The sequence below is a fragment of the Struthio camelus genome, chromosome 2 (assembly GCF_040807025.1).
Source record: "Struthio camelus isolate bStrCam1 chromosome 2, bStrCam1.hap1, whole genome shotgun sequence".
In the NCBI taxonomy this organism is placed as follows: domain Eukaryota; kingdom Metazoa; phylum Chordata; class Aves; order Struthioniformes; family Struthionidae; genus Struthio; species Struthio camelus.
The window spans coordinates 116,732,417-116,745,048 of NC_090943.1; the positions used below are offsets into that span (position 1 = coordinate 116,732,417).

General features: G+C 39.0%; 1 protein-coding gene across 14 annotated transcripts in view; it reads right to left on the bottom strand.

Moving 5' to 3' along the window:
- The window catches only part of PTPRM (protein tyrosine phosphatase receptor type M), a 488,712-nt gene that overhangs the window by 1,172 nt on the left and 474,908 nt on the right, over window positions 1-12,632 (bottom strand). For all 14 annotated transcript variants that reach the window (XM_068932232.1, XM_068932230.1, XM_068932229.1 and 11 more), the window contains 4 exons: window positions 10,721-10,852; window positions 7,487-7,612; window positions 5,613-5,776; window positions 3,365-3,500 (listed from right to left, as the gene is read on the bottom strand). In XM_068932232.1, coding sequence (XP_068788333.1) covers window positions 3,365-3,500; window positions 5,613-5,776; window positions 7,487-7,612; window positions 10,721-10,852 — 558 coding nt within the window. The remainder of the gene's footprint in view (window positions 1-3,364; window positions 3,501-5,612; window positions 5,777-7,486; window positions 7,613-10,720; window positions 10,853-12,632) is intronic.

The following is a 12,632-nucleotide window of genomic DNA, read 5'->3' on the forward strand; positions in this document are numbered from 1 at the left end:
GCTCATGAACTCACTACATTTCAGACTAAGGGCTATTTACTGTTCCTCCTCTACATGTAGTTCAAACCCACACTGAAATACTGTGCTCCCTGAGTTAAACAGATACATTCAGGCCTGGATTCATTCCAATTAATTTTTGGCATTTAATGGCGAAGCCTAAATTAGACTCTTAGTACAGTTTGGATGATTCAGCTCTTCTGTTACCCAGGCTCTTCTGTTACCAAGTTTTCAGGTGCCAACTCTGTACTTCATATACGGGACTGCTGTGTTTATTTGCAGCTCCTTGGAAATGGGGCCAAGCCTAGGCAGATTCCCTCTCCCTGGCACACAGACACAGCTGACATCCTTCAGAGATGAAGAGTCAGGACTTCATTCCCTTCACATCCTCAGCAGGCCAAAAAGACCAATGCCTCTCACTGACCCTCACCTACTGTGCAACTGTAAACCATATGGTAACTGATGGATTAAGAATTTTTAAAGTCCCTCTTAAGTCCCCACATACCCTCTCTCATTTTCATTCTTACTATCAGCAATATTTAGCAATGCTACAAACCTTTAAATGAAACAGAAAAACTGAAAGAAATAGTAGGTGCAGGTCCCCTGAATCCAAGTGCTCTGGTTTCTAAAGACTCAGTTGGGAAATACCTACCAATTTTATGACCATTTCTGTCATTGAAATGCCTCTCTCTTATGCACTTTAATCAATTAATAAAACATAACTGAGCATGTAATGCTGCGTAGTAACAACAGAGTTAACTAGCTGACGGGACTCAGCCTTCACCTGAGCATCTCAAAGTAGAAAGCTTCCAACTGCACTTCACATATACTCTCCTTTTGACTGATGTGAATATTTCAAAAGAGTCAGTCTCTCGGCCCATTAAACCATACTTGTGGCTTTAGGTCACATTTTAGTTGAGAAGGCAGTGCACCTTAAAATTTAAGAGCCCAAATCAAACTATGACAATCAAAAAGCCAGAAAGAAGAATGGACAGTTTCTAAGTTCTTTTACTGGCAGCTGCCACTTTAAAATAAGTGTTAGGTGTTGATACTGCGTAAGTTAGGAGTGAGAAGTATATTAGGTTTTAAGATCCTGCAAGGTTCCATAAACTGCTTGTGTATTCTTCTGAATGGGAGATGAATAAAAAAGAAGAAAGAAAAGAAAGAAGTATTATATAAACTACTCCTTTTCTCCTTTTATTGCATGCATGTTTCTAAATATATGACAATCATTTTATTATTACATAACAGAGATCAAAATGAGATCAGCCACTCATCCGTTTCCATTTTTCCATGCTTACTTTATAGTGGTTTACTGATCCAGCAGAATAATTGTCATTTTTAGTAAAACCAACATCTGTCTTATGGAACAGACATTATTATTTCCCACGGTGTTCACTCATGTGTGTCCTTTGTACATTTTTATTATTCACTTGATGATGGATATTAAAAGTCTCTCTACGTTAACTAGCTTCAGAGAGGAATATTTATTTTTTCTGGGACACCCATTGGTAGATCCAAGAGCACGTATTACAAAACCCTTTGGACAAGCTGTAGTAGAGATTTTGTAACACCAGGCGCTACCTAAAGTGTCCTGATTCCCTTCTACCATGAAACAATTTGCATGGAAATTCCTTTGAACCCTTGCTAATTCAAATATTTGTTCACATGAAGTAGCAGACCAAGAGTGGAGAGATGTGATTCCACCTCTGCTCTGCCAGTGAATGATGTGGTATCTGATCTATCACTGCCTTAGTTCCCCTATCTGTAAAACAAGGAACACAATACTCATCGCCTTTTTAAGTGCTTTGAAATCTCCAAAGGAAAAGGCCTTACAGGATAGGCATTCTCAATACCTGCTCCAATTTACTGAAAGGTATTTTTACATACTAAAATAATACATTTAGTATTTAATTAAAAAAAAAAACAACTCTGCTTAAAAATGGATATAGCTGCCTGACAAATCTGTACTTGGACAACTGTCACAAACTGAAATTTATAGAGAGTATTTTCTTCAGTTGTACATCTTCACACTGGCGATTTTATTTCTTTAAAATAAACGAATGAGAGATCCGTGCATTCTGTGGACTTAAGCTCTGGGAGAACAGAGAACACCAGGACTGCCAAGTCTCTGTCCAAAGCTATATTATCTGAATGAGGGAGTAGCACATTTCTCTTCATATCCAGGAAAAAAAAAAGTATGGTTCTCAGCATGATGATTCCCCTCCTGAGAATATAAACCAGAGGCAGAGCAGCCAAATAAGCTGCTCCCTCCTATCACTGCAAAAGCTTGCTAGTTCTTCACTAATATGAAATTCAGTTTCACATTCCTGCCTCATGGCCCCATGGTGTTTGTTGCAAACTGCCTCCTTGTTTCACACAGCTGGCAACATCTGGCTTCTTTCCATCAGCCTGGCTACAGCCTGGCCTGAGGGAGAGCCTGGGACTTCACAGGTAAGCTAGCTGCAAGCACTGCGAGGGGGGCTGCGGCGGCAGCAGTTCTTCCATGAGATCCCATGTAGAGTAGACAAGATGTTGCAATACAACCGTCTCAGGGAACCCAACCTTGTTAAACCAGAGCTTGCAAAATTAGCTCAAATTCAGTTAGCATCCCTGAAACTGCCCAGATGCTGCTTTCTGCTGCTTACAACGCTAACTCAAATACAGCTGCTTCTCGAGCAGCCACCTCTGTGACAGGATGTTGTAAAACGGCATCTTTAGGGCCCAAGCTTCAGTACAGGGTAGCATGCTGCACCCAGCTCCAAATGCACAACTGCACACCCGAGTGTGAGAACCTGCCGCTTTAAGCTGTCCTGCAGCTCTTGTGGCACAGCAGCTGGCACTTCAGCAATTCTCCATTAAAAAAAAAAAAACACTCTCTAAGAAAATAATTGCACGTGGCCCCTTGTTTCTGAACTCCTTTAATCTTTCTGTGAGATAGAGCAACCATAATTAAATGCAATATTCTGGATGTCAAACTGAAATTCATGGCTTTGATAAATATTAGGCGATTAAGCTATTTATAAAATATATAATTTGAAAATCTGGCATTTCATTTTACATAACTATTATTTCTACCATGCAAGGGCTGCTCTCCACTTGGCTCAGCCTGCTAGAAAAGAAAATTAATAAGGACGTTCGGCTGAAAGTTTAAAACTCTTAAAAAATTCAAATGAACAGAGACAAAGTCTCCTTGGGAAGAAAGCAGTGTAAAAATACTCTTACAAGTGAAGTGACTTCATTATCCCCTTTGAAAATGACTTGCTTGCTTTGTGAACAACTCCCACTGCAAATCTTGGAAGTCTTACTGAGTCCTCTGAGAAAAAGGAACATTTTCTATTTAGTGATGCCGTTAAAATGCTCATACCAGAAGGTCCACCATGTTAGGCTTATTATTCCTCAGTGTCTTCACAGCATGGAATACATCAACAGCCCTCTGATGTCGAAGCATTTCACAAACAATACTGATTGCACAAAACGTCCCACTGCGGCCACCTCCATTCCTACAATAAAAGTGATGAAAAGGCTCTTTTACAATTGACTCTATGTTACAAGTTCTTCTAGCACCAGGAATCACTTCAGAAGGTACCAGTTCCAGTAGTGAGAAACCACAGAATATTAATAATGAAAGCTGTTGAACTCTAAGAGGAACATTGTTTTTAACTGGAATTAGCGGGTCAAATGAGCTTAAACCCATGACTCAGTGTCCAACAGGCTGAAAGCCTCAAGTGACTCAAACGGCCGACTTTTGCACCACTCTTTTTAGTGAACTCTTGAGATAGCACAAAGAGACTGATGAAAAAAGAACAAGGTATTTCTAGATTCAGCTCAACACCCCTTTGCACCGCTAGTGCACGGTGTACCGCCAGTGTAATGGGTATCAGGCCTGGAAATGCAAGACAGGAAGTGGGTCTTTTCATTTGTCTACAAGATATTTTGGTGGCTGCACTTTTAATGTGGCACTAGGAGGTGCTGAGATATTCCAGGAGGCAATACGCTCCCCCTGCAGCACCAGGCAGAGGGACTCGCTACTGAGGAAGGACTGCCTTTAAAAGTGTACATATGCCCTCTCCACCCACAGTTTCAGAGGATGAGAACCCAAAGTGACTTGCTAACAAAGAAGCCAGGCACAAATGTTCATATGCATGATCAAATATAGCACTTAACAATACTTTACCTTCGGTTATTTTTAATCTTTAAGAGAATCTCTTTCTTTCTGGAAACCCTATTATTTCTACAGCTATTCTAATCAGAATCTTTCGGCTGCACTTCACCAAAAATAATAAATCTTAGTAATTACCAGAGCGCAGACTAGTTAGGTAGCAGGTCTTTCAAGCCAGCTTCGCAAATGGTTGATTTTCAAAGGAAGCTACAATGTCGCACATCTGTCACATCCAGGCAGTATGAAAAGAATGCTCTCTTCTGCCAAAACATTGCCTGATATTGTGGGACTGTTTGAGAATTTTAATTAAAATAAAGTCATTTAAAAGGATTATATTAGAGCTTTTTCTTTCTTTAGTGCCTGGAAGTGACGCATGTGTGATGTTGTACAACTATTTAATATCATCAACCACCTCAGAGATAACAGTAATTTGCACTTCAAAAGGGTCTTTTCAGCTAAAGATCTCAAAACATTAATTAATCACATCACACAATGCTCCTTTGATGAAAGTATTATTATCCCCACACTACAGATGGGGAAACTGAAGAGCAAAGATTTGCAATGACTTGTTCAAGGTCAGTGATGGTGGGAATTATTAATACATGTAGATTTTCATCCTTAGTTCTAACTTTTATTAACTACAAACCAAACTTCAGGAAGTAACTGGGTATCCTGCTCTTAGGTCCCATTTCTGAAAGCACAGGCTAATGTGCGTATGTCTCTTCTCCATCATGGCAGTATCTTCAAGCAGGTGTATAGCAGAAGCAGGATATGACTTCAAGCACAGAAGGCTCAATCTCAAAAGCTCAGCTAATGCTGAGGGCAGACAGCAGATACAGTTATTAAGCCCTACCAAAAGGAGGATGGTGACTGACTGAATGAGGGCCTGTACCAGCGGAGCAAATGGGTCACAGGAGGAGAAAAAATTACACCATTATCAGAGAAAGGTAAGTCAATTAGAGGGTCATTGCAACTGGGTCATCACTCCTCGTTTACTTCTGTGATTTATGTTTGGAAGAGGAATCACACTCTCTAGTGCTACTTTTATTCTTCTTCTCATGAGCTATAGCTGACATACAATCCCAAACACAGAAATAAAGAGTACATTGTTCTGTTAGTATACATTTTTGATACACTCAAGGTAAGTACGAGCTTTTTCACTTGACAAGTCACAGGGCATCTTCATAAAATAGAGTAAATTTGCACCCATCATCTTCTTACAGAAACCTCACAGGTTCTCAGGGGTTTTAGCAAAACATAGAAAGGTAAACTTATTTAAAAAAATGATACAATTTCTTGAGTTTTCAAAGCTTTTGAATGAGGAGATGCAGTATTTATTCAGTTCCAAATTAGACAGTTATCTCTTCACTTCCTCATAAAGCTTTGAAAACCTGACACAAATTCTATGACAACAGCATTCCCTTACTCTCTCTCTTTCATTGTCAATACTTACAAACAATGTACAACTGTGCGCCCCTCTCCGCCGTTATACTCTTCCTGCCACTTCTCCACCTGGCGGATGAGCTTTAAGAAAGAGCGTTTCGAAACCGGAGTGTCTCTGTACATGGGCCATCCCAGAAACTGGAACTGCTGCACCATTCGATAGCCATCTTGGGGCTGCAGAGATTCAGGCAACAAGCAGGAAAAAGTAACAGCATTTTCTATGGCCTATTCAAATGGTGCATAATTTAGATACTTGCATCAACAAGGAAAGTTGTTCAGGCAGATCGCTGCTGATAAACTACTAATGTAATTTCAACTGCCCTTGAGGAGTTATGACTTTTAATTTCCGACAGAGTTATTAGAGTAAGAGGTTTTAAACAGAATGATATACAAATAGCCTGGAAGAGAGCAATGGTACAGCTGCAGGATCACGCAAATAATTAATTAATATCATAGCAGGAACTTGGTAGCAAAGAGAGAGCTGTAATACAATTTCAATTATATGACCGCTGCTTTTTCATACGCTTCAGCATTTTGCAGAATGTTTGCGTGCTTCTATCTCTTTTTAAAAGAAAGGTCAAAACTCCTCACGACATTTTGAAGCAGGAAACATTTCAAAAACCAAACGAAAGCCTCCAACTTCTCTAGCTTATAAAAAACGAACTAAATTTTATTTTATTGTGTGCTACTGAAGCAGTCAGAACCCCTCTGGTGAAATGTTACTGAACAGTTGCTTTATAGTGATTCAAAATAAAAAAGGGGTGTAGAACAAGTGTTAGTGGCAGAAAACTGCAGTCCTTTGAAAAGGGCGTAATAAATACACACATGAAAATGGTCGTAGTTTAGGATTTGCCACTTTCACTTCTGTGCAAAGTGGTGCATTTTAGTGCCACTTTAAAATGAGCAACACAGGGAAATGTTGACATTACATGTTTCCCTCTAGAGTAAGTGGTAATAGAGAGGACGTAAGATTAACAAGATAAAGGAATAAATCAAAGTGGATGCAACATTAGGTACATTCTAATTATTTATTATTTTATGTTGCGTAATTTTTTGGGACTGCAAGGCCTCCAAAACAATAAAGGAATATCTTGAGGCTTAAAATCTGCTTCCTTGCGCAGAAATTAGCATTCCAGGTATCTCTTTGGAAGTAGTTTTGGGCCTTTCTCTCTTTGTCCTCACAGTTACCAGACCTTGGGGCGGTTTCTGACTTTTTTGACCGAAGAGCACCGCATAGTTCTGGCTGTGGTTTGTCAGCAATACCATACCAGCGCAAAGGCTCTTACCATCCCAGTGGGAAGGGATGCGTCATCTGTGGCAGCATCGTTTTTTCCACTCAGTTTGAAAAAGATCTCTTCTAGTCTAGTTTACTCTTCTGCCAACTTCATGGGAGCATAAAAGCTAGGCATGAGAACCTGCTTGTCCTTATACACTGCTTACATGTATTAAAAAGTGTGATTAGTGGCATAGGATCTGCACTAAAAGCTTGGGTCTGGTACTGAAAAACATGCCTACTATTGGCCTTCTTTGCATAACACAGCACACACACACACACAAGATGGCTAATTTAAAACTGCTGAAAACAGCACTGATTTCAGCATTTCTTGACTACCCATACAATTTAGTGCATTTATTTCATTTGCATTTAACAAGCTTGACAAATGCATGCGGCTTTAAAACATCTTTTACTGTTCATTACACATACAAGGCCTTTTCCTCATCGATTATGGCATGACCCAGTATTTCACTGTTGCTTTCAAATAAAGAGGCTGAAAAATTAGAATTGTTTTATTTGAATTTAACTTCCTTTTTTTTTTTTTTTGTGACTTCAGTAGAGGCACCTCATTCACTGAGACAAAATTTTTTTGCAAATAACATCCTTACTCTGGCGGCATTATAAATTCGGAATATCCGGCTGATTATGTCTTCTTCTAAATCAGCTGATACGAACTCCACCTGGATAGGACCATGTCGGTGAACTCCATTTTCTGGCCAGTACTGAGGACACAACTATGGAAGACCAAAAGCAAAAAAGTGCACAGTTAATTACTTTGAGGTAAATGCTGTCTGAATAGACTTTTCTAGATTTTTCTTTGTGCTACACTTATTACTGAAGTTCTTACACAATGCCTTTATAAAATACACGGTGCACCATCCTCCACCAGTTTCAAGCCCCCTTCTTTCACTTGTATGGAGCATTTAAACAAATGCCTTTTCACCTAACTGAACCTAACTATCGCTTGCTGCTGCATTTGCTGTATTTGTATATGTATTTGTATTGCTTGCTCTGGTATTTGGAGTTAACACATTTCTGACGTTCGATGTCTATTCTGCAATATGTCATGACAGAACAGGGGAATGCCGTCAAACGGTACAACATTTAGGAGACAGAGTAAAGCCTAAGACCTAAGGCTTGGCAGCTTCAATTCTTCTGAGGCCGATAATAACTCAAGCTACATCGGAACGTATGCTTTATACTATACAGGGTGCATAAATTCTCAAAACTCAGCATTTAACTTTCTCATCTGTTTCACCCTTAACTGATGATATTGGCTAATATCAGCATTCCTTTACATTTTCAACAACTGCTCCATTTCATCTTATGAATGCCACTTGAAAATAGTAATTATGCTTTCTTTTGTGCTCAGAGAACATTACTTCTAGGTATCTAGAGATCACAAAGTAATATTAGCATTATTTTGACCAGTTTTAGTGTCTCATAAAATCATAGTGGCTTAATCCTGGAACCAATCATCATCTCTGTTAATACGCTAAAGAGTAAATCAAGCCTTTCCTGGAAAACTCTGCTTATCCATTTTTCCATAAAGACCCTAATGATTTCCAGGGATATCTAGAGCACTTCAAGGAGGTAGCTTTTGCAAGCATTCTCTGAAACTCATTACGGACCCAGGAAATTTCTGTTTGCTTGCAGGAGCATTGATCTCATATTTGGAACTTTATTTCATTCAGTGAAACAGCTGCGGTCTTCATTCTGCTGCATTGCTGCTGGTGATCCAGAGCTGAGCTGACAAATCACACTTTCCCCAGATGTTGTTTTGCATTTCTTATAACACTTTTTCTTCAACAAAGCTACTCAGAGATGACTACATTTTATAAAAACAGTCATTTACTACATCAGTAAAAAAGAGAACAGACTCTGATTTGCAGGAGTTCACTTTAACAAGTTAAAAACATAATTTCAAAGTAGGAAAATATATTCTCATTTATTTTAAAAAACCCACGCGGTTCAGTCTACTGAACAAATTACTTTCTAAGTATTGTCTAAATCTTACACCAATTTTTTTAATGAAATGCACTAGTGTATGGGATAGTAAAACACAATAAGAGACATGCATGTGCCAGTGCTCAGATCATTTCACCATATGCACAATTTAGTTTTGGTCTTTCAAATAGGTAGGAACACAGTTCTAATAGATCTTTGAAAAATGTGTAGATGATAAGCAGAGCTGTTTGCCAGAGCTGTTTCGGGAAGCCACAATTTTCAAGTTCCAAAGAAATCCAAAAGCGTTTTGCATGCATGTGAGGCTAGCGACTCTCCTTAAGTCAGAGTCACTGTGAAGGGTTGAATTTCATTTTCCAACAGAGCATAACAAGCCATATATATTGTAATATCTTTACAGAAATGTAAACACTTCATCTACACATAAATAATAATAACAGTAATTATTAATAAATCTGAATGTAATGCATGTTTTTAATAAACTCTACCCTCTCTCCACTTCTGTTTGCTCTGAGGGTTTTGAGATTTATTCCTAATGAAAAGATTGTTGCTCACATTAGAGGGAAAAGGTTTAACATCTTGCAGAGGCAGGTGTATTAACTGCATATCCCAATAGCTTTTAAAAGCCTGTGAGGCTAATAAATGCTTGAAATAGCCAAGCATTATTGTACATGCAAAACACAGACCACAAATTAAAAAAACTCTGTTCAGCAGTCCCTAACAGTCTGACTCCCCTGAGTCTTTCCTCATTCACTTAGAAAATAATCTTAGACTCATGAATAAAAGTTTTCTCTTTCATTTCTATTTTTCTCCCCATAGACAGTTAAGGGCTAGTGTTCAGAAATTCAATCTTTAAAATAGTGTGCAGAATTTCTAGACATTCCTTTGAAAGATAAAAGTGAAGATTATCATGCTTTTAAAAACAAATTCTTCACATTAAAAAAAAAAAAGGAAATATTTTTCTAGGTACAAACAGTACTCAACAAAGCTAAAAAGATTCTGAACATATCAAGAATAAATATGACATTGCTGTAAAAAATAACCACTACTCTTATCTGAACCAGTAATGAGCAAATATTTACATATTTGGAGTCGAGATTACCACCACGTTATGTCAGCACTGGGCTGGTGTAATTCATTGGAATAAAGGAAGTTATATCAGCATAAGAATGTGGAATTGCACAGTGGCAAGCTAGGCTCTAGGATGCTTAGTGATTAATGCTAGTGATTAAATTGTCAAACCAGTAGGTACAGTTTTCCATTTTTCTAAAGAACATGTACAGCATGAACAACTCTTTTGTAAGGTAATTACATCTCCCCATATGTTTCTTTGCCCTGTTTCCTCTTCTGAAGGATGCTCAGGCTCCATTCTTGTGCAATTCTTATCTCCTTGCTAACAACGTCATTTTGTGCCAAACGTGACAGATTTTCTTGCTGGGAACACCTATCTGGTAGTAAGCAGACCAAGGTCATTGACCTGTTTCAGGCAAGCAAATGAAAAGCTGTTGGCTTCTTTTTAGGATTTTTGGCTACCTCTGCTCTGTTTCAGATTTGAGTCAGAATTCTACAGCCAAAACATTCTGGTTTTGATCAGCTCTTCCCAAAGCATGTTTTCCTTCCAGAATAAATTATGCGGGGGGTTGGGGAGGGGGGCATGTATGTATGTGCATTATCATTTTGGTGGAGAACCTGCCGACGGACCTATTTGTTCCTCTTTCCTATGCATATCCGTAAGCTACAAATCAATTTTTTAGCGTGTTGGTGTTTAATGTTCTTTTATAAAACTAATTATGTCCTAAAGCAATTCTGAAGCGCACGTGCTGGAACGCTGAGGCACTAGCATTTCTCTGTTGAATGGAAGAGTTTTCTGGACTTACTTGTGCTGGATCCACATCATTCAGCATAACTATTGAAGTACAGTGATAGTCTAGGACCAGTCTCCAGAAATCTTTGACAGTGTTTGGTAAGGGATGCTGTGTAACTATAAAAGCTGAAGGTTGCTTGTAGCTCTGCAAAGCAGAAAAAAGAGATGGCAAGAGAAAAAAAATCAATTCAGCAAAATGCCAGTACTATGCCCAAAACATTAGAAGTAAAAGTATTATTCTTATTTTCTATATAATTCATACAATGTTTCAGCTCTTTCCTGAGATCTTGTATGTTTACAAGCTAATAAACTGTATTTGTGTAGAATGTAACTTCTGCAGGTTATATTTCTGAAACTTATTTTATGCCACAGACACAGAATAAAATCATCAGAGGTTTTTGCCTCTAATGGAACTCCTACAAAATTTTGAGCAACAGTTTTGTTTTGAGCTGTTAATGGCAGATTAATCTCGTCTGTCTGTACTTAGCTGCTAATTTGAATGATTCCTGTGTAAGGAAATATCTAGTTATTTTTCAGAAACACTGTTCAAATTCTGGTCTATCTGACAGCAGCGAGGATACCCAGGGGATAAATTTCCGTACTTTTTCTCTTTTTTTTTTTAATACCAGAGTACGTCATTGACAGAGCTGTTTGGTGGAAGTGTTGAGCTGTGGCTCTCATACTCGTTTTCACTTATGTCCTCCTGAGTGTCAAAGGCTAGTATGGGCCGTACTGTGGCAATTGCTGGGAGGGTTTGTCATTGCTTTCATTAAGGCAAGAAGGGGAGCCTCTACATGCCTTGAGCTGAAGTCCTTGCACCAGGACAGGGCTACGATCTAACCAGCTATGTGCATGTTTCTTTCCGAAAGAGTTGCTGAACACACCACAGAAGGTGAATCTAATTTAGCACAAGACCCCAGCTCTTTGTGTTGGTTTCAGCAAACCGTAACCAGCCGGTATCAGTGCTGCTGTTTTATCAGTCAGCTGCCTTCTGTCCTGCTGGTCCTGAACTGCTGCAAGTTACACGCAGATCAGAACTGCTGGAGGAGCTCTCTGTTACTCCCTGGCTTAGAGCAGTTGTTCTGGGGAAATCACCCTCAGCCTTATTCTGGTACTGAATATGGAAACTTTGCTTGAAGTGAGCTTTAAAGGCTTGCATGAGGCGACCTCACTGCAGCTTGGCAGCTTGACTGATGCAACTGCATAGGGTGAAATGCATCTGCTGGAGATGGGGAGCACAGACAGAGAACAAATGTCTGCATCTGCCCTTCAGCGCAGGGGCTATTGCCGAGCATACCTAAGATGTTCTGGGTGGAAAGGGTCCCACATCCCCTCCTCCCCTGAAGCCTTTTGGCTAGATACGCTTTTGGATCCAGCCCACTGTTTGTTTCAAGAGTAAAGACTCATGAGAAAGCAAGCAGTTTCAAAGCAAATACTGAGGCACTGACCTTTCTGAGCAGTACTTAATTTACAGAACAAAACCATACTGAACTCGGTGGGAAAGAAGACAGCATAATGGCAAGATTGTAAACTGCAGAACAAGGATGAAGCATTCTCATATGAACGCACCATTGACCTACTGTGTGAACCTAGAGAAGTCACTTAAACTTTTATTCTCACTTTCTCCATACGTATTAATAAAGACAACACACCTTTTCACAGGAGTGTTTTGAACTTAGGATTATATTAAGAAAATGCTTTGAGAAACTGGAAGGAAAGAAATGCCTAAAACTATTATAAACGATTATTACTCTAGCTTCACTTTTCAAAAAGGACATTTAAAATGTGTTAATTCATTTCTAACCTCTGTTTTCTTGTTGTTTATGTGTGTGTGACAACCGTAATTACTGTAGCTCTAAAGTGTCAAAGATAAGCTATAAATATCCACAGTCCGTAATGACGGTTTAAATGTTTTCTTACTGATA